General features: G+C 39.0%; 1 protein-coding gene across 1 annotated transcript in view; it reads left to right on the forward strand.

Moving 5' to 3' along the window:
* LOC107117374 (teneurin-2-like) overlaps positions 1-19,175 on the forward strand; it is a 91,779-nt gene extending 72,604 nt beyond the window's left edge. Inside the window, exon 3 of the mRNA XM_015419474.1 lies at positions 18,853-19,175. Coding sequence (XP_015274960.1) covers positions 18,853-19,175 — 323 coding nt within the window. The remainder of the gene's footprint in view (positions 1-18,852) is intronic.
* The last annotated feature ends 3,531 nt before the right edge of the window (positions 19,176-22,706 follow it).

Consider the following 22,706-nt stretch of genomic DNA (forward strand, 5'->3'; position numbering starts at 1 on the left):
GGTCTGTTTCTCAGAAGTGAGCTATAAACTGCCTGCTTATTGAGAACAATGATTAAGTTAGAAACAATGTCATGTATCCTACAAGTGAGCAAAATTTGAAACCTTACTGTAGCCTAATTGGCATTTGTTCATTCTTCATAATTTTCTTCATTTTGTTGTCTAAACAAGTTTTTTTTTTTTTTTTACTTTGTCCTGGAATGAATGCACATCCCTAATGCATGGTGACCTTTTATTTAAAAAATGATGGGGAAGTCCCACTAAAACTACTAAATGTAGTTTTCTGTGTTCCTTGGGTTTTATGTTTTTTTAAAGTCACCTAGTTCATTTTGACTTCCATGAGTGACATCAAAGGTTTTTTCCCCTATTTTTTTTCCTTTTTAAGGTTATAGTTCATTAACTGTAGGCAGTCTATGAAGTAGAGCTTTTGAATCAAACTGAATAGTGCTAGCTATCATCTTTGTAATTTGCTTTCCTTCCACAAAGCAAGTGGGTCAATGACTGTGTCTGAGTACTGAGGTTAATGTCATTTGTAGAGAGGTGGATCACAGTGATTGTTAACAGTACTGGCTACAAGCAGGGTCATATGTTTGTGTAGGCCATTGTTATGGGAAAGGGTCAGTCAACATATTGATCCACAAGGATGATGTGGGTGTATAAATGTGCAGGAAAGATCATTCTTGCAGCTGTGTTTTATACAGAAGTTTTGAGGGAGATAAAATCCAATAAATCTGGAAAGTAGCTTCTGAAAAGGCTGAAGGAAAAGGTTAAATAGAAGACAATGGCTTTTGCAAGGCTTGTCTTTCAGAGACAATTTTAATAATTGATAATTAATTACATTAATGTTTTGGGAACCTCCTTGGATATTTTTACTTGAGGTTTCAAGTATTTAATTGAATTTCTGTAGGGAGAGTGTTAATCATTCACTTAAGCCATATATTTATATTAGGCAGTGAAAGAACTGAGTCAAAGGGCTAATCTATTGAGTGAGCAAAGCATTGCTTTTCTGCTGGAGGCCATGCACAGTCTGTTGGTCTCTAAGGAGCCCTTATCCTGGAGACAGCTTGCTTTCAGTGCACTCTGTAGACCTTGGGAGCCAAGGATGTGAGTGACAGCTGTTCTTTTTGGACCAACATAGAAGAGATTGCAGTCCTTTTTACTGAAGTGCTTTTAATATCACAGTAAGCAGGATGGACATATCAACTGAATTAAAATACCTTCAGTGGGAATGTTTTAATCATCCAAGTCTTGTTTCACTCTCTGTCTCTATGTATTGGTGTTGGAAGGTAAGCTTCTCACTGCTTCAGATGCAGGTATCTCCCCTGCAATTTGTTTCAGCTGGCAGTTTAAAGAGAGATTTCCAAACTGGGTTGTGAAAGGCTATAGCTTGTCAGAACAGTGATTTTCTCATTTCTTTCACATTTAAATTTATATTAATTTACAGTGGGTGTGATTCTAGGTAAGTATTCCAAACTGTGATACCTTTCCCCAGAGAAAAGATTATGTGCTTGGATACAGAACATACCTGATCCCCTGTGTGCAGCACAAAGATATTTGAAAAAGTCTTTCCCTATTCCCTACATTTGTGTAGAAAAACCAGAGCAAATTTTCCATCAGTGGAACAGAACTTTCCTGCTTTTCCCCTCCCATGGTAGCCCAAGGATTGCCACAAAATGCTGCTCCTGGAAGATAGGATACCTTGAAGAACAAGATGGAGAAGGGTCTTCAGTGGGAAGGGGGGATCTTTGAAAATTGCCACCTTAGTCTGGATCTAACCCAATGACATTGTACACCACTTCTCTCAACTGATATATTTCAAAAATATCTATCAGTAGTAATGGCATTATTTTGTATTTCAGCACATTGTCATGTGAATAGTATGTTTTCTTTGCTCAATGGAGCTTTAAGGTACAGAAGAATAGTGTCAGCCACTAGTACAGCTGCAGATTACAAAATTATGCACAGTTCTAAAGAAATATACTTGTAGATGAGCCCCCATTGAAACCAGTAGGAATTATTTCCAAGTAAAAATATTTCAGAATGTCATGTTTGCATCTGACAATATTCTTTTATCTTTATTAAACAATGTACTTTTAAATTAAATTTTCGTTAGCTTTTACTACATTTGAAAGCATGTTTTAGCTAACTTTCATTTTTTCCCCTTGTCCTGAAATAGTCAGTTAGTGAAATCTGTGTAACATTAAACCACAATGGTTCTCATGTCTTAATTCTGTGGAGTTCAGTTCAAAATTGACCAATTCCTACATGAATACCATTTATTTATATGAAAGCAGTTGTGTAGGATCCATGGGCATAATTTTATTAGCTACATTTACAGTGGGAAGCTGTGACTGATTGCAACTTCACACACAGCAGTCTAGATGCAATTGTTAATCATGTTCATCTTCAGTTTGCATGTTCATGCCTTCATGGATGTATTATTTGTGTAGGAAATTTATTGTGATTGATATGCATCTGGATGGACAGAAAATCCTAGAATTTAGTGGGGATTACTTTTAAGTAAATGTACATAGAACTTGAACCTTAGATGACAAAAAAGTGTTTCTTACATGTTTCTTTTTCTGCATGTTTCTTTTTTATTTATTTATTTATTTATTTTTGGGATTTATATCCCGCCCTACCCATACGGCCCAGGGCGGCTAACAGCGGCCAAGCCGAAACAAAACATAACATACATTAAAACTTCAATAAATACAGGCTAAAATGGTGCTCTACAGTACATGATAAGGTTCATTTAAAGTTCGTTTTAAAATCCAAGATGGTCGATGACTCTCATTGGCGGCCAATGGAATAAATGCCAGAGCACCGGGATGATGCTCCTCCTCAGGCAACATTTTACCCCCATCCAAGGCCAGGTACTTTTGTTGTTGTCATTTCTGGCCCCATAGTGCCTCGATTTAACGCCTAATTCCCACATGCATATTTGTACCTTTAGTTTTTACTTTAAAATAACCACATTTTTTCCTGGTTATTTTGAGACCATTTTTACTAGGGTTGCCAGGTTCCCTGGTTAATCCAGCAGGGGGATTTGGGAGTCATTCCAGGGGTAGGAGGGGTGCCCCCAAGCCCTGCCCCTAAGTTGCAGCCACCCCTCTCCCTCCCTGCTAGAACAATTAAAGGGCTTCAGCTGAGCAGCAGGGAGCACATGGCCCCCCAACCAGCTGGAGGGCCATTTAAATCTTTTAGCAGGGAGGGAGAGGAGCTGTCGCTGGCCACAGCTCCACCGGCAAAAAGACCCTTGCTAGCGCGGGGGGTGGTGGCATGCATGGGGCTCCTTTCCCAGTGGCTAATTGCCGTTTGGGATTCAGGCCCACACTACCACCCTGTTTGTGAGTGGGAGGGCGGGATGTGGGCCTGAATTCCAAGTGGCAAATAGCTACTGGGAAATGAGCCCCGTGCACACCATGCCCCCCCCACACTACCAAAGATCTGGGAATGGATCCCTGCGTGTATCGCTGCCGCCCCTCTGGCAAAATGACCCTTTAAAGGGTCTTTTTGCCAGTAGAGCTGTGGCCGGTGACAGCTCCTCTCCCTCCCTGCTAAAAGATTGAAAGGGCCCTCCAGCTGGTCAGTGGGCCCTGTGTTCCCCACCAATCAGCTGAAGTCCTTTAAATCTTTAGCAGGGAGGGAGAGGGGTTGCTGCAGTGGCTGTGGCTTGGGGGTGGGGCTTCCCCCACTGGCCAGCTGGCCAGTGGCAGATTTGAGCCCCCAGGAGTGGCACTTGAACCTGGGGGCTGGCAACCCTAAATCTTATCCCAATTTTTTTCTGAAGAAAGCCGATTTTGAGTTGGCTTTTTCCTCATGTGTAAAGTTTCTGTTGGTTTTCTTTGTCTGACCCACCTCCAGTCCACTATTTGATGACTGGACTGTCGTAGTCAAACCACTCCCTCCCCCCCCCCAACCCTGAAGAAAAGTAATTTCTTTTTCTTTTTAAAAATGGCACTACAATATTGCTATATCACTGGAGTACTGTAACAGTAGGCTTAGGAGATTATATGGATTCCCATAGGATTTTTTAAAAAGTAAGCCACCATGATGGAAGGGGGTTGAGACTTACTTATGGAAGTAAGTTGGCCATGTAGATAAGCCTCTTGTCTCCTTCGGTTTTGGGTGGGGTTAGATTTAATTTTCTGAAGCATAAATACAATCACACAATAATCTAAATGTATTACATGCATATTTCACACATACACACACATTAATATAGTTCAATTTAAACATTTTGCATAATAAAATATATTTCTGTGTGGCTGATTTTTTTTTCCATCTTAGTAACCGACATAGGATCTCTTGCTTTGGGTGACAGGTAGGAAATCTCCATTGCTCCAACAGCACAGTATCAATTCTGGTGAAAATACAAAAGTGATATTGCACTGTTGGAATGATGGTGATTTTCATGTTTGTGCACCCCACTACTGTCTAGCAACTCAAACAGCTGTTAGTCCAATGCATGCCCTGCAGCCCTGGTAGTAAACTTTCCCAGGATCAGAAAGGACCACTGAGGGGAAAGGAATGTGGAGGAGATCCATGATCATTGCATTACTTGGCTGTGGGATCCAATCATGTATGTTGTACCAGCATACCATTTAGATGAATTCACCAGCCTATTTTCAAACATGCAAACACCATGTTAATATATGTCAACTTTTTTTTTTTGAGCCAGGATGCACATATAAAAATGCATATATATTTGGCTGATCAATCAACATAAAGCATCCGTAAGCAGAGAAAAAGACTGGAAGTAGTAAAATGTTACTAACCTTTGCTGGCCTTGTATTGGAGGGGGATTTTTTTCAATAGATCTATGATTGCATTTTCAGTGCTTCTGGAATATGAATAAATATTTTCCCTAAAATGGACTATGAGAGTAATCCTAAACAAGTCTGCTAAGAATCCTACTCAGATCTATTCCACGGGGCTTACTCCCAGGAAAGTGTTCTTAGGATTGTCCTGTAAATTGTCATCCTGATAAGTATACAGAGCATTTATTTATTTATTTTTCTAATTTTTGAATCTTTCCATTACTAACCTCTGAAAGCCACATTCCTAAGTAAATAAAAACTTTGAAATCATTGTAGTTGGGATCTGGTGGTAAAAGCAGCCAATAAATAAATTAATCAATTAAGTAATTCTGCTGTTTGAATTTGCTGTCAATTATTGGCATATGTCAGAGTCATCCAAAGTTGGGGTTTAATATAGCATATCAAGAAATGAGTGTAGAGTTCAAGATTTTTCATAACTGTCTTTCACAAAGTTCTGAAGTATGTTTCTTTAAAGTCTCCCTGTCTCTTGAGGAAAGGGGGATAAGGCAGTTAGTCCCTGGACAGGATCTATGACTCATTATGTCAATCAAACCCCACTTCAGAGGGGAATAAAGAGATTTGTATCTCAAAGCTGTGCATAACGACTTCTCAGCTTTTCATTTCATATTTATGAGCGGTTTACTTTGAAGTGTTTATCAGGCAATACGCAGAAACATGAGAGAGCATTGCCTGAAACCATGTTCAAGTGTCTAATCTGTTAAATGCTTGCTGAGCAGGCTAGTTCATCAGTGCATGCAATGCAAAAAATGAAAATACACACACACATACGGATGTGTTTTTTTTAGCTTTCAAAGGGAAATGTTTCTAATAGCAATATAAAAAAGGATTATTAATGCCAGGCATTTTAAAATAATTGAGCCATAGAAAACTTACAAAAACAGTTAAATCCACATTCAAACAGAAACTAGACAAACTTAACAAAGATAAAAATTACTACAGTGCATACTCCAGTGTTGAATATTGAACTTCATAGAGCTCTACCAGGATCTCACTAGTTCTGTAAGAATTATGACATCAAAAAGGAAGAAATCTCAGACTCCTAAAAAAAGACATTTAAAGCCTGTGCCTGATCCAGTGATGCTGTCTTTACTCCGTATCATAGTGATTGACTAGAAAGTGGACTATTTATTTGCTTCATTTATACTCCCACCTTTCTGCCCAGTGGGAACCTAAAGCAGCATACATCATTCTTCCATTTTATTTTCAGCACAACCCTTTGAAGTGGGTTAGGCTGAGAGTGTGTGACGGGCCAAAGTTCACTCAGTGAACTTCCCTGGCAGAGTGGGGATTAGAATCCATATCTTCCAGATCCTAGTTCAACACTCTTACATCACACTGCCTCTCAGACTTAACAAAGCTTTCTTAATACTGGGAAAGATGAAGATTTTTAATATCTCAATTTGTCTGCTTTCAGCTTTGATTTGTGATTGGACTGTGAAAGTAAACTATAACAAGCTAGCGATTCAGACTTATTTTATGTGTCATTCTATGTGTCATTTCACTTTCTGGTTCTTTCCAGTAGCTTCAATTGTATCTCAGCCGTGAGTTTCATATCCCCCCGCCCTGGGTCTTGACTACTTTCTGTCAGTTTGGTGTAGTGGTTAAGTGTGCGGACTCTAATCTGGGAGAACCGGGTTTGATCCCCCACTCCTCCACTTGCACCTGGCTGGATGACCTTGGGCAAGCCGTAGCTCTGATAAGAGCTGTTCTTGAAAAAGAGCAGTTTTTGTCAAGAGCTCTCTCAGCCCCACCCACCTCACAGGGTGTCTGTTGTGGGGAGGGGAAGGGGAAGGAGTTTGTAAGCCACTCTGAGACTCCAAGTGAAGGGTGGGGTATAAATCCAATCTCTTCTCCTTCTTCTTCTTCTAGTTAGGCATATAATATTTCTGGGTCTACAGATAGTTAACAGGATAAGGAATAGCTTTAAACAACTTTGATATGAACAACAACTAAACATCTTGTGCATCATTCTCTGTGTTCTAGAAACTATGCTATGTGACCTTAGGGCAATTTTACAAATTACCAGTTCTTGAATACTGCAAAATATAAAGTGGTGTCTCTCAGTTGTAACTTGTATCACTACATCCCTTTCCTGAACTATTCTACAATATCCGTATAAATAAAATGGTGGTGGAAAATGCCATCAAGTCACAGCCAACTTATGGTGACCCCATAGGATTTTCAAGGCTAGAGACAAACAGAGGTTTGACAGTGCTTGTTTTGGTGTACCTTTGCTCAGGGGTAATTTCCTAGAAAAAGAGGTGCAGGAGCTCATTTGCATAACTCATTTCCATATGCCACACCCCCTAACAAAGGGCAGGCATGTTTAAAATGAGTTAAGGCATATGCAAATGAGTTTAAATTCCCCCCCTCCCTAAGTCTCTCTGCAAAAGCAGAGAGGCTCAGGGGGAAAGGGGCCATGTCTGCCCACCTCCCCTTCCCCTCTCCAGCCAACCCGCCGTGGCAGGCTGGCTGGAGAGGGGGAGGGCAGGGAAGCAGACATGCCTGGCTTCCCTGCCCAATCTTCTCCAGGCGCCCCGTGGCTGCGGGGCACCTGGAGAAGGTCAGGCAGGGAACCCAGATATTTAAATCCCCCTGAGTCTCTCTGCAAAAGTGGAGAGGCTCAGGGGGAAAGGGCCATGTCTGCCCACCTCCCCTTCCCCTCTCCAGCCAACCCACTGTGGTGGGCTGGCTGGAGAAAGGAAGGGCAGGGAGGCAGACATGCCTGACTCCCCTTCCCGATGTTTTCCAGGTGCCCCGTGGCTACAGGGCACCTGGAGAAGATCGTGAAGGGAACCCAGGGATTTAAATCCCCCCAAGGCTCTCCACCGGTGGCCAGGAAAGCCCGGGGGGCGAGGCCTGGGCTTCTTACTCCTTACTTGGCCATTACATTACAGTGTACAATGATATATAACCACCTCAGTTTTGAAACTGACAGTATGTTAAGGTAAAGAGGAGGGTTGAATTTGGTAGAATATTTTATTCTCAGATGAAGTGGAGAATGTTTTTGTCTGGCATCCTTTTGGAGAGTGTCCCAGTCATGCTTGGTCAGTTTCTCTATAAGTGATGCTCATCTTCTTTAAGTAAGATTCTTTGGCTTCCATAAGCCCAATTGGTTTATTTTCGTGTCCGTGGCTTCCTTCCATTTTGACCAACAGCACTTATGTGCTGCCAATATGGTGAAGGTTGGGAGATCTTCAGAGTTTAACAGTCGATATTTGAAGCTGACTATAGCCTTCCAAATTACCATTGAAGTTTCTGGAAGACCCAGTTCGAGTTGTACAATTGCAGAGGTGATACATAGTGGTAGACAATATTTTACAAAAAAAGGTTTGCTGGATTCTGTCAAGTTGTTCTATTGGGCCTAAGAACCAGACCTTGGAGCCATACACTATGTGTGATATCATTAAGGCCTTATATATTTTCAAGAGCACTGGCACATATTGAGCTCCTTGAACATTTAAAAAAAATCTTTGGGGCCAGTAGGGCTAAGCTGATTTTCTTTTTGAGATATTGAGTGTATGTGGACCATGATCAATTTGGTGGGAATACAATTCTCAGACATCTATATTCGTCAACTTGTTGTAATTTGCATGCACCAATTTTCCATTGTTTCCATCATTTGTTCACTTTGTTGACTTTGTGAACACTATAATTTTGGATTTGTGACATGGCAGCCAGGGCTTCAGAGCACGGTAGAGGCTGCAGGTGTGTGGTGGGAGATGGAAAGCTGAAGAGTGAGATTTGAGGGATGGAACCTGGAGAGGGTGAGGTTTGAGGAGGGGTGGGACCTCAGACAGGTACAATGCCATAGACTCCACCCTCTCAACCAGCCATTCCCTCCTGGGGAACCACTGTTGCCAATCTCAGGTGAGGGCTAGAGATCACTCAGAATTACAACTGATCACTGGGAGGGGGGGCCAAATGGAAAGCTAAAATCAGAGGGGCAGATAATGGCAGGTTGATGCTTGGCTGGGAAGGAGATAGGGTTGCCAACTCCAGGTTGGAAAATTCCTGGAAATTTGAGGGATGGAGCCTGAAGAGAGTGAAGTTTGAGGACGGGTGGGACCTCAGACAGGTACAATGCCATAGACGTCACCCTCCAAACTAGCCATTTCCTCCTGGGTAACAATTGTTGCCAATCTCCAGGTGAGAGGTGGAGGGGTAGAGATCACTCAAAATTACAACAGCTCTTCAGGTAGCAGAGATCAGTTCCTCTGGAGAAAATGGTGGACTCTGTGTCATTATACCCTGCTGAGGTCGCCACAGCAAATTGTCTTGGCACTCTCCCAAAGCCTCTTTCTAGAGCTCTTTCTATTTATTTCCAGAACGGGCCTGATACTATACTATACTATACTATACTATACTATACTATACTATACTATACTATACTAGTTCGAGTATGCTATACTATACTAGTTCGAGTATATTATACTATACTAGTTCGAGTATACTATACTATACTAGTTCGACTATAAATGACATGTTCCCATAATTTTTTTTTGCCAGAAAAGAGAATGTTGGGCTATTTTTGTATCTCCATTTTTGTGCAGTGGTACATATCCCTCCTTATTTAGTTTAACATACAGCAGATTTTTGGAGTGGAAGTTCATTATTAGTTTTAATAGTCTTTTCAGTAGATGTGCGGTGTTTAGCTTGTTCCATAGGTGTGTATGCGACAGAATCAAATGCAACACTTAAGTCAATAAAGGCTATATATAAAGAACCAGGTGTGTCTAGCACATATTTGCTTATCAGTGAGACCAGCATGAATCAGTGGTCTATGCAGGAGTGACCCGTTCTAAAGCCTACTTGTTCGTTGCCCAGTATCTTCTCCTCTTCTATCCAGCACAGCAGGGTGGGGTTTTGGGGTTTTTTTTTTGTTTTTTGCAGAAGGGATGCATAGAGCTTGCCGATCACTGCCAAGAGCCTGATTGGTCAATAATTATTCAGGTTGGCTTCATCACTTTTTTATATATAGGTGTAATCAGCAATGTTTTCCATGAAACTGGGATGATTCCGTCCTTATTCAACAATGTAAATATAAGTGCAACACTTGAGCCCACCAGTCTGGAGCCATCTTTAGAAGTTCAGTGGTGAGTGCATCAAGGCCAGGAGACTTTCTTGATTTGAGGGTTTTAATCAGTTTAGCCTCACGACACGTAACAGGTTCCCATTTTGGAATTTGTTTGAGGTTGATTTCAAAATTTAAGTCCGATTCAGGATTGGGCTTCCTGTAGAGATTTCAAAAAGTTTTCCCCAGGTCATTGCTAGTATAGAAGTTATGGTGTACTTTAGCATTGGAGTAATTAAGTGCCAGAAGGATGTGTTTATCTTATCCCATAAGATTTCATAGACATGTGCTTTTCTTCCTTTGGCATAATTTTATATTTCCTTCTAACTACCCATACAAGTATAAATCAGGGCTGACCCTGCTTAGCTTCCGAGATGTAATGACATTGGGCTAGCCCGGGCCATCCATACTAAATAAAAATAAATCATAAATATTTAAATTACATAATGAAATCAAATGGATAAAAATGAATTTAGAAGTGCCTTTTGATATCTCCGAGGAGAACCCTGGACTAGCTCTTATATCACAATGGTTACATCTTAGTAAGTTTCTATTAGCAGTCTGGATCACATAAGATCTTAGATATGGTTGTTCCAAATCTGTCCTTTTTTCCCACAAGAAAGAGGATTTCATACATTTTGTCTGTTCATAAATGTATTGATTAAATCTTTCACAAGTAAATAATAACCTGAGATTGTTTCTCAGTATGTGTCTACCTGCTTCCTGCCTTTGTGAGCTATTTGGACGCATATGCCAATGGTAGCCTTTTTTGTTTTTGTAAGAGCACTGCACCCAGTGCATTTTGTGAGGGATATGCTGACATTTTGATGGGGGTGTAGGACACTGAATGCTATGTCAAATTGTTTTTGTAAGACTTTCCAGGATTCTTTGTCCCAGCAGCATTCATTTTTGCTGTTCAAGAATTTTCTAGATGTGCCCTGACCTGGATATCCCAGGCAAGTTCAATCTTTTCAGATCTTAGAAGATAAGCAGGGCTGACACTGGCAAGTATTTGGATGGGAGACCTCCAAAGAATACCAGGGCTGGGAGGCAGAGGCATGCTATCAAGCAACTTCTCTGAACATCCTCCATGCCCCAGTAAGAGTCACCAGAGGTCACCATGACTTCCAGGCACAGACACACAAATACAAAAAACAAAACAAAAAGAATTTTCCAGATGTGTTGCTATTGTACGCAAAGTAGGGATCAATTTTTCAAAGTAATTAACCACCTTGTAAAGTCATTAAATATCTTTATTTGACTGCAGCTATGGCATCAGTTATATAAGCAGCACTTTCTCTCTCTCCTCACAAAATGACACCTCCTAGAACTGTTCTGTGGCATAAAAAACAATTTCTTTCTATTTCTTTTAAAGTCAGCAGCTTTTGAAGCATTCTAGACTTCCCAAAGTTATCAGTCATGCTCTTCTTTAATCTCATCTCAAACTATAATATCATTCATGAATGTTTCCACCTTACCAATGTGCTCATTAACATATGTATAATCTTATGATAGACTTCTGAGGTGGATGTGATACCAAGTGGCAAGCATAGAAATCTATACCATCCAAATGGAGCATTAAATGTAGACAGTTTTGAACTTTGTTCTGTTAACTTCAGCTGCAAAAATACGGAATACTAAAGAAGCATCTAACTTTCTTTTAAAAAAGAACATTTGCAGACAGGGCCATTAGGTCTTATCTTCTCTCTAGTTGGCAATTTAAAGCACTGTCTTTTGATCATTCTATTGAGATCTCTTGGATCCAATCATATTTGCAACTGGGCTGGCCATTACTAAAGAGCTTATCTAGTCTATAGTTTCTTCATTTTTTTTTAACCTAATGCATGTCCTCAGTCCTTTTGAGCTCAGATTTCAGCTTATCTTGAAGAGTAAATGGTATCCTCCTGCATGGGTGGATAACAGGAGGCACTACCTTATTAATCTGAATTGAGTGTTGACCTGGTAACCAGCCCATGCTTGTAAACAAATCCTGGTACTCTTGTATGAGTGCCTCCTATGCCTGGTTTATATGGTCCTGTGAAACAAATACAGATTTAGCTAGATTTAATTTTTCACAAACTTCTAGGCCCAGTATGGATATCGTATTTTTGTATGCAGCAATGAACGATAACTTATGCACAGCTTTTTGTTTTTGTTTTGGACTTGATATAATTTATCAATACTGGAATATTTATTCCAGAGCCACCAGCTAATTTGACTTTTGTTAATCCCAATTTTTGCCTAACAGACTAACATTTATAATACTGTTTGGTTATTATGTTGACATGAGCACAAGTGTCCAGTTCAAATGGGATAACTGTTTCAGTAATTTGCATTAAACAAAAAACAGCATTGTACATCCCTATTCGGGTTATAGCTGCGCACTTCCTCTTTAGTATGGCTATTGCACTATTATGATACTTGTATGCAAATTATGAGCGATTTGATGAATATTGTTTGTATTAGTTTATGTTTATGAATAACTTAATTAAAAAAACAATGGGGAAAAATAAATTGCATTAGGGAACTCCAGTCCCTGTCAGCAGCTTTTCTTGCTTCTACTACATCAGTATAAAACTCCTATTCAACTGTGTGCACTTGATTTTGTTGTGCTCTGTACTGGCTGCATTGTGCAAAATGATCATGTTTACCATACTTAAAACAAAGTTTCTTTGCACTGTTTAGGAACATCTGTCAGGAACTTTAGAAAGGTAATCCGCACACCCATGCTTCTTCAGAAGATAAGTGTTTATTATGGTCATGCAGAACTAAAGTACATGTAAACAGCCTGTGTTATGAATGCCCTATAATAAGACGGCAACTAACTTATAGCATATTCAAACTACCCCCCACCTGCGAAGCCAATGAAGTTTTCTCTCTCTCGTGGGCCCTGCCAGCAAGCAAGCATTTTTGCGCCCAAAGCAGTTACAATTCCCAGGCCTGGGAAATTACAGCAAAGCAAATCATCTTCAAGGCCAATGTGCAGATAGCTGGAGCATTAGGCAGAGAAGTGCTGAGAACAGGAGGGAGATAAAATCCCCCCTCACATTCCAACACCATGACAGGGCTACCTGACATCATCCTCATTTCACAGTTTTTGCATACTTGTCTCTTTTCCATGCTTCCCCTAGTAATTGCTTGTGAGCGAAGTATTTTTGTTTTTGGAGAGACTACCTGGCACTTTGATCCTTTAAGGTAAGGACATGGACAGTACATTCAGCTAAATTTGACTTTGCCTTACCAGTTCCTGAGGCTCTGCAAATATGATGAGCTATAAGGGTAAATCTCCGTCATATCAAGATGGGTAGCTGTGTTTGTCTGTAGCAGTGGAAAAGAGCAAGAGTCCAGTAGCACCTTAAAGACTAACTTAATATGTATCAGGGTATGAGCTTTCATGAGTCCCAACTCACTTCTTTAGATACAGGTAGAATGGGAGTCCATCTGTCCTATTTATTGGAAAGTGGAGTGATTTTGAATGACAATAGCAGACGTGACTGGGTTTAGGTGAGATATGCCGAGGGGTAATAGGCATGAAGAAATCAGCATTGGTATTGAGTCAGGAAACTTAGATCTCAATTCAATCCAGGTAGATATTGATTTTTAAAAGTTTTTAATAATAATTTCAACTCGTATTGATTTAATCCACGTGGACTGTTGAATTTACTTACATACTATATATACATATATCATACGTATTCTGTGTATATAAAGTCTCACAGTAAGTATGAATAATTGTACTACACAATAATTTGTAGCCAAGAAAAAAAAACTTGAAAAACAAACAATATCAACAACAAAATAGAAAGAACCATGTAATAGCTTTTATCATTGCATTATTTTGGTTGGTCTTAATAGAAACTATCCCATGAAATTTAGTTTTGGATTTTGCTGTGGATTTACACAGCTAATCTCCTCCATTCTAACTCATGGGACAGAGCAGGTTGAGAAGGAAGTACTTTTCTCCTTTTCTCACACGTATCATATAAGATGCTGTTGTTAGTCTTTTACTTAGTTGGGTGTCACTCTGATCAGGGTGGCATTGTTAGGCACTGCTTGTATTACAGCCACTGCCTGTGGTATGAATGTGGTGGGGGGGGGACACAGTACAGGCAGAACAGGTGATAATAATTGTCTAATCTCAGATATGTTATGTGGTATTTGCATGACAGAATTCAGTCTTGTCCAAACTTCTGGAACCTAACCTGTCATTTTTAATTGAAACTTTAGGCTGCCCATATAGAAATTGGTCATAAACATTCTTCATTTTAGCACATTTTCAAAGAAATGTTTCAGGTAAATTTAGGAAGTTATATCAAAAGTAGGAAGTTATATCAAAAGATCTGTATGCATTTGTGATTCCAGCAACTTAGGAAATTAAGTACTGCTGGTTCTGTATAGCATTTCCAGTTTGTTTGGGGTGGTTTATTGCCCAAGGAACCACTTAGGGCACCAAACTCTCAGGCATTAGTAATGTAGACACCAGCTGGTTTGGCAGCCCATTTTGCTACCATCTTGGATCCATTCTGCAGTGGTGTCACACATGGGAGGGGGCATTTGAAGCAGCTCACTCAGCTGGCCCTGAGTTTGAGTAACAATCACACAAACCTACAGACCATACGTGTCAAAAATACAATTCTGACATGTGTTCCTTACTGTCAGCATTCTATCATCCCATCTTAAATCATATCAGATGGGTTCTGGTAACTGCTTCTAAAAATCTATAAATCTTTTATAAGTATATGTTCTCTTTCTTAGTACTTCTTCACCAGTTTTGCTGTGTATCACTAGCTTTGATGAAAATGTCAATACTTGTCAATAAATTGTGCATTTCATCATGTACTTCAGACCCAGACTATTTTTAATTCATGATAATGGTTCATTGGATAGTGTCCTTTTTAAAAAGAGAGAGAGAGAGAGAAAGCTTAGTGTATCATCACTGTTTGTATGGCATTTTGTAGAGGGATGGAGATCGTGCAGCAGCATTATGTATGGAACTGATGAGAAATTTCCAAGGGAGAAGTAGAAAACAATCTCAATCTACTAGGATTGGATATGCAGATATAACCGTAATGGGTTTACCAGTTATCATGAAGGGATATAAACGTGTAGTTGAAAAGATTACTTTAAATTTGGGGAAACAAAATGGAAAGCTTGTGCTACAATAAATCATTTTATGTTCACAAAGAAAAGGGAGAAGGAAATATGCAAGTGTAGCATGCTGTGTTTGTGCCTGTCAGAAATGGGTTTCTGGTACTGAAAGAATGTGTCTGTTCTGTGCCACAAAGGCATATCTGAGAATCATTTTAATGTAAGTGGTAATCAAATTCTGTCCTATAAATTACTTAAGTCATTGAGACATTAGGCAATTTTGTTTTAAAAACTGTGAGACATTTATTTTAAGGAAAAATAGCTAAGTTCCAGAAAATGCATTAAAATGAATAGCCACTTCATTTGTAAGCAGAGATGCTCAAACACTTCTCAGTTTGGTGCATTCATGTACTGTTGGCAACTTGTCCATGTGCAGTCACAGGAATCAACTGAGAGTCGACTTCTGAACTCCTGCTGGGGAAATTTTGCTCCATACTCAGCAAGGGTGGGGGTCAGAAGTTGATCAGCTGGAAGTCAAGTTCTTCTGATCTCTCATCCTGGAAATGTCGCTGCCTCCCAGCCTTGAGATGCAGCAGATATGAGTATGACTGTTGGGTTGGGTTGCAGAGAAAAGAAGAGAACATTGCTTTTCCGTCTCCCTTTTGCAATGTATACAATCTTCATTGGCTAGGGCACAGATCACAAAGGACTTTTAAGTGAACCAGCGGCACCTCAAAAAGTCAGCCCAGAAACAAACCACTAACTGGTAATGTTAATACAGAATTGGTGTTATATACTTTCTACAGTTAACACCAGGGATCAACCTGGATTTGGCGTGATGCTTCAGAAGTGCTTTCAAAGGCACCCCACGTAGACTGCTTTACAATATTTCAATAGGAAAGTTATCCAGGCAACAACACAGTAATCTAATGTGGGGGTTTTTGTCCAGGAAGGGGGGAAAGTTGGTAAATTATTCAAAGCTAATAAAAGATAGTCATGGCCTTTACCTTGACCTGAGAACCTCAGAAGAGGAATAAATCCTGAAGTGCACCAAATAATTAACTTTCTCTTTCCATATAGACGTACTAATTATAGTAAGGACCCAGGTCATCTGCTAATCCACTTACTAGAAAAAAACAGACCAAGTATACTGTCCATAACCTCAGATGTCAACAATTAAAGATGCATGCATTGAATAACAGAACAGAAAGGCACTAAATACCTCTGCAGTTAGTTCCGATACTACACTGGCATCAAGGTCAGAACAAAATGTTCCCAAAATAACTTACAGGCGTTATAAATTACAACTTCCTCTTTCCATCCTTTTCCCCAGTACATTAGTCCCCATTGGTGAAAAAGTGATTTAGCACCAGCACAAGAGATCTTTAGTGTCCTGAAAGCCAAAACAGTGGGACCCCAGTGCTGCCGTGTCCAAAATGTTGCAATAGTAGTTGCTTAGATGCTGTACTGTCTGAGTGTTTCACATGATAAGATAGGGCTAGGAAAGATCCACTGGTTGGGACTCCACAGATATACTGGTGATAGAGAAGGAGGTTTTCACCACTATCATTGCTATGGAAACTTCAAATGTATTATATACACAGATAACAGTTAGTGAAAAAATTAACAAAGGCTGTTTTATATTTATTAATGTGAGCTAGCCTTTATCTTTGTAGGCATCATCATTATACTATACAGTGGAACTGCAGAACCATTGACTTGGGTAAGAAACGGGGTTGCCAGGCCTCCAGTCCGGGTTCGGTTCCCCTTTTTTTGCAAGCCCCTTTCTGCCAATGGCCAGATGACCGGTGGGGGGAACCCCACTCACAAATGGCTCTGAACGTGATGTAATTACATCATCCGGAAGTGACGTCATCACATTGCCAACAGTGGGGCTGATGCTTTAGTTTTGGGGCAAAACTCTACGGTAAAATTGGTCTTAAACCATAGAGTTTCCCAAAAACTAGAGAGTCACCTCCTGATGTTGGCGACATGATGACGTCACATCTGGATGATGTCATCATGGGGCGTGTGCTTTGCACATACATGGGAAGATCACAGACCGGTTCTTGGAGCCCCTCACCACCAGCCAGTAAGGGCCTGGCAACCCTGGTCAGAAGATGGTGTTTCTGTTCTGATGCATATTTCACTTAAAAATTAGCTGATTACTGGAAGCCGTGTGCATTTTGCTAAGCATTTCATTTATAAAAAAATGAGAAATGGCTAAAAAAGCAAACTCTTTATCCCCTGCATCTCTTTCGTTATATTTGAAGTGATCACATACAAAATAACAAGAGAAGTCATTAAGTTCATTTTTGGCATCAAGTGTTACATTTTTAAATCAAAATAAAATGCTAATTAGAGTGTAAACATCTGGGCATTTAAAGGCTATTGAATTCTACAGTGTATCATTAAAATATTTTACTGTATTTGTAAAACATCTTATTTAAGTGGATATATTCATAATTTGATTGTGTTCATGTCTGCATTTGTTTGAAAAAGAATAATACATTTTAAACTTCTCTGTATTTTCTTCTTATTGGGAGTGATGGTAGAAGGATCACTGAAGAACAGTATAGTCTTCACTGTTTTATTACATCCTTCAGTTATTAATTAATAAAACACCTTTACAGATCTCTCTTGACATCTATACTGATGGATCTGTTATTGTGCTCATTTTGTATGATTTATTTAAAAAAACAATCTCTCAGTTACTCTAATTTCACATCACTTATTTAGAAAGAGACTGGCATTTGTAACCTCATTTCAAAATATGAAGGCATGGGCAAAACCAGCATACAGCAATTGTATCATATCTGTTCTTACGTCACACCTAATATTATAAATTAAAAATCAAAAATAAATGAAGGGAGAGAGTTACAAAACTGAAATTGAAATGAGAATTTTTACTAAATGACATTACTATCTGGAGTTTCCAACTATCTGTTTACAAAAGTTTTACCAATGCAAGTTTTATGACCAAGGCATATATAAATACAATCTAAAATAAATAATAGCAGCTGTTCTTTCTTTACAATAAATATTACCTAGATGGCATATTGGCTTTGAATGCCCATTTCTCTTTTACTAATTTACTTCTAATACTTCTATTTCATCTACGAATAACTTGTGAGGATAACTGTCATGAGTTCTTGCATTACATTTCTCTCTTTATCCAAGTAAATATTTGCATATTACAAATAATATTCTGTACACATTCTAGTTATTGGGTTTTCTGCAGTTGATTTTTGCAATTAAAGAATAATATGATGTGCACAAGATTTTACAAGTTCATCATAGGCCTCCATCTTCTTACTAACATCCCAAGTCTCATTATTTTTAATATTTCCACAAAGAGAATTCCACAAAGAGAACTCATGATAGTGAAAGTGAACCCAATCTAGCTAGGTATACTCATATTGAACATTTATTTAATGCATCTTTGCTATATTGTTCCATCTGAACAGCGTTGACAATATCTATACAACCTAGTTCTGCACATGGAACAAAGTTTGAGTCCAATGGCACCTTTAAGACCAACAAAGTTTTATTCAAAGTATTAGCTTTCGTGTGCACACACACTTCCTCAGATACACGAAAGCATGCACACAAAAGCTCATACCTTGAATTAAACTTTGTTGGTCTTTAAAGGTGCCACTGGACTCAAACTTTGTTCTACTGCTTCAGGCCTACACGACTACCTACCTGGATCTAGTTCTGTACATATGGTTCTACATGAATGGGAAGGTAAAAAGGTCTGTTACTTTCTTTTCAAATACATTTATGTTCATTTTTGAAAGCTTTCTCCTAGGTTTTAATTTCTCTCTTTTTCTTCTTCTGTTTTCCTAGGAACAAACTTCACCCTTGCTGAACTAGGGATTTGTGAACCCTCTCCCCATCGAAGTGATTACTGCTCAGACATAGGAATACTTCATCAAGGCTATTCCCTCAGCACTGGGTCTGATGCTGACTCAGATATAGAGGGAGGAATGTCTCCAGAGCATGCCATACGACTGTGGGGTAGAGGGATTAAATCCAGGCGCAGTTCTGGTCTGTCAAGCCGCGAAAATTCTGCCCTTACCCTGACTGATTCTGACAATGAAAATAAATCAGATGAGGAAAACGGTAGGCCTGTTTCTTCAGTAAATTCCTTAATGTACCTCTGCCACTGATTTACCATATGACATGGGTAAAAGGTTTTACTTTCCTTTTTCCTAATGAAATGTAAATGCAATGAAAATAACAGGGTAATCTCCAACTATGGTGAGCAACCTCCAGTCCTTAAATGTTGGGAGGGGATGTGTGATTTTTTTTTTCATCTGTAGGATCTCCTTATAAATCTGGACCTTTGTACTGTATCTTTTCAGAATAGCACTTTTTGTATAATTGGGTTTCATATTAATTTGAAGAATGAACATACTAAAATCCACTAGAGATCAGATATAAAGACCTATAGAAAAAGCCTTTTGTATATGCATGTGATTTGTTAGTAAACTTCTTGTTTTTCTGTTTGAAAAATCCGGTTTAGTTCAAGAAAATCAATGTGTTTTCCCATCACTGATTTTATGAAGTTCAGAGTTGTATTATCATATAGATTGACAGGTGCCCCACTGCCTCAGTTCCGCAGCATGGACACTTACAAAACTATCATTAATTTCTCATGCTTGTGGCCGGCAGTGGTTTCCTACATAATAAACATGGTGTCCTTCAAGATCCAAATCAATAACCTGTTAGGTATGCGCCTCTTGAAGAAGTGTAACAAGAATCTATACTTTAGGCAAAAAACACTTTCTCTATACAATTCAGATTTGCAGAACACATCAACTCTTGGAGGGGGGAATTTTACTCTTCCACCTGCCCATGTGAATTGTACTTGTGATGAATGGATTTCACTGAATTTATTTCAAGTCATTTAGGTATTTCTTCAAGCCATGGTTCAGCTGCTATATTAAACACACTTAACAGCTCTAAAAACTGGCATTTTGATACGGAATGCTAATCACAGATTATATCATTCCACTTCAAAATAATAAACTGTCAATTTTCTTTTGGTATTAAATCAATTTTGGCACTTTCCTGTACATTTCCAAGTAGCTTAGTGGAAGCTTAATTGCAATAAATCACTGTAACATGAATATTTTCAACACTGGTGCTAATTCTAATTCACATGTCAGGCTTAAGGGACACCTCTTCACTTTTAGAGCTGGTAAAATTGAATTCTGTTTCAAAGTACAAATATATGAGCCTTGCATTATTAGTAGGTTTGAAACACATGTTGATTAAGCGAAGTAATGTTTTGTGATTATAATGCAAAGCTCTCTTTTTTCATATAAGAAGACACTGGAGGCAAAGTATGCAAAATCTCATAAAACCTTCTCAGCAGCATTCAAGATTATTTATGTCAAGAATTGATATCGATTATATTACATATATGTATTTCTGATCCAATGCCACTGTTTTATTTTAGGAAGACATACAATGAAACCTGCCTGTTAATTGTATGCTTAATTAAGACATACGTTGCTTTCACACATTTTTAATGAGGTTTATGGGCTGTGTTCCACTACGGGGGAGTATTGTTTTGCTTAATTTTGGTTGATTTTAGTCTTAGTTTGAAATAGTTTATCTGTATTCTGTTTTAATTCTTCCCTTTGCCACTTTGGTGAAGGGGTGGGAGGGGGAGGTTTTAATAAATGCGAACTGAAAGTTTTCTCCACACGTTAGGCAGTGCCAGCAGCTCTGTGTATGTAAGTGTTTGTGTACTTGTTTGTGTGTGTGTGTGTGTGTAGTGTGGAGGAGTTCTCCCTCAACTGATTAATGCTGTTGTTGTTGCAGCTACTTATCAGCTCTGCGTAGTTATGGCTCTGGCTCCTAGGTAACTTGCTGTTTTGAAACCCCTTGTTTTATTTTCTTTTTTACTTACTTGCAGTGAGGCAAACGATATATGGCTTCTGGTGGGGGTTGTGTGGGCAAGAAAATAGCTCAATTTTGTTCCTAGTTATTTATGTTATATTATATTGTCATAAATAGGAAGAACTGAGCAAGCTGTATTTATTTATATAGCTGGTTACTGGGTGGCTTGATCCTTTTGCAGGAAGTTATAGCAAAATGATCTTTTAGTTTTAAAGTTTTAAGGTTGGTTTTCCTCTGGTCCTTTCTTTGTGTTTTTGTTGTTGGTTTTTTTTTTAAAGTTGATTTTAAGCAACTTAAAACTTTGTTTCAGTTGTTTTAAAGCTGTTTTTAGTACCTTTTCAGTTGTTTTGTCCTAGTTTAGGGCTCATTGTATACTGCATATATCTAATGTATTTAAATTAGTGACTATTGAAATTAGTAAAAAGCAGGTCTGCCTTTTTTAGATGTTAAGAACATAAGCACGTAAGAGATGTCAATGTTGGATCAGGCCAAAGGCCTATCCAGTCCAACACTCTGTGTCACACAGTGGCCAGAAATACCAGTGCCATCAGGAGGTCCACCAGTGGGGCCAGTACATTAGAAGCCATCCCACTGTTGATCCCCCCCAAGCACCAAGAAGACAGAGCATCACTTGCCCCAGAGCCCCTATCTATACCTTGTGGCTAATAGCCACTGATGGACCTCTGCTCCATATGCTTATCTAATTCCCTTTTGAAGCCGTCCATGCTTGTAGCCGCCACCACTTCCTGTGGCAGTGAATTCCATGTGTTAATCACTCTTTGGGTGAAGAAGCACTTCCTTTTATCCGTTCTAACCCGACCGCTCAGCAATTTCTTTGAGTGCCCACAAGTTCTTATATTGTGAGAAAGGGAGAAAAGTACCTCTTTCCCTACCTGCTCTTTCCCATGCATAATCTTATAAACCTCGATCATGTCACCCCTCAGTTGTCGTTTCTCCAAGCTAAAGAGCCCTAAGCGCTTTAACCTTTCCTCATAGGGAAAGTGTTCCAACCCTTTTGTCATTCGAGTTGCCCTTTTCTGCACTTTTTCCAACGCTATAATATCCTTTTTTAGGTGTGGTGATCTTCCATCCCTTATATTTCAGTTACCAAGATCTGAGTCTCAGGAGACTTGGCAGCCCTAAATCTATTGAAGATTAAGGGATAATTCATGTGTAATCAATAAGAAACTGAGTAACTTATTGAAATATTTACAGTACTGTTCAGTGAAGTATGGTGTAATAGACTGGACTTTGATTATGGAGATCCAGGTTCAAATCAGCTATGGAATTAACTATGTGATCTTGGGCCAGTTACCATCTCTCTGCCTAACCTAATTTGCTTGAATGTAGCTAGGTAAAACATTAGGCTATGTACTGCTGCTTGGAATACATGTGAAATAAAAACATAATAAATATTTCATTATGTTATAGGTGATAAATGAAATATTGAACCATGTATACATTTAAGGTAATATCTTTTTATGTACAGGGAAACTCGTTCAATATCTAGGGGGAAATCAGCAGTTACTTTTGTTGCTAGCAGTGTAGCAAAGGCCAACTGGTATTCAATTTCATTGACACAAATACTTTTTTCAAAAAAATAAAACAGCCATTAGTCAACACGCTAAACTGTTCAGGTTTTGGGGTTTTTTTGGATATTATATATGAAAATATAGGGATAGGAAATTGAAATTGAATGCCGTTAAATGTTTGGACACCAGGAGCAATAACTTCTAAATGTTGCAAAAATATTGTGTGTAGATATAGGGAAAAGACTTCCCAGATGGTTA

The sequence above is a fragment of the Gekko japonicus genome, unplaced genomic scaffold (genome assembly GCF_001447785.1).
Source record: "Gekko japonicus isolate JY-2015 unplaced genomic scaffold, Gekko_japonicus_V1.1 scaffold636, whole genome shotgun sequence".
Classification (NCBI taxonomy): Eukaryota; Metazoa; Chordata; class Lepidosauria; order Squamata; family Gekkonidae; genus Gekko; species Gekko japonicus.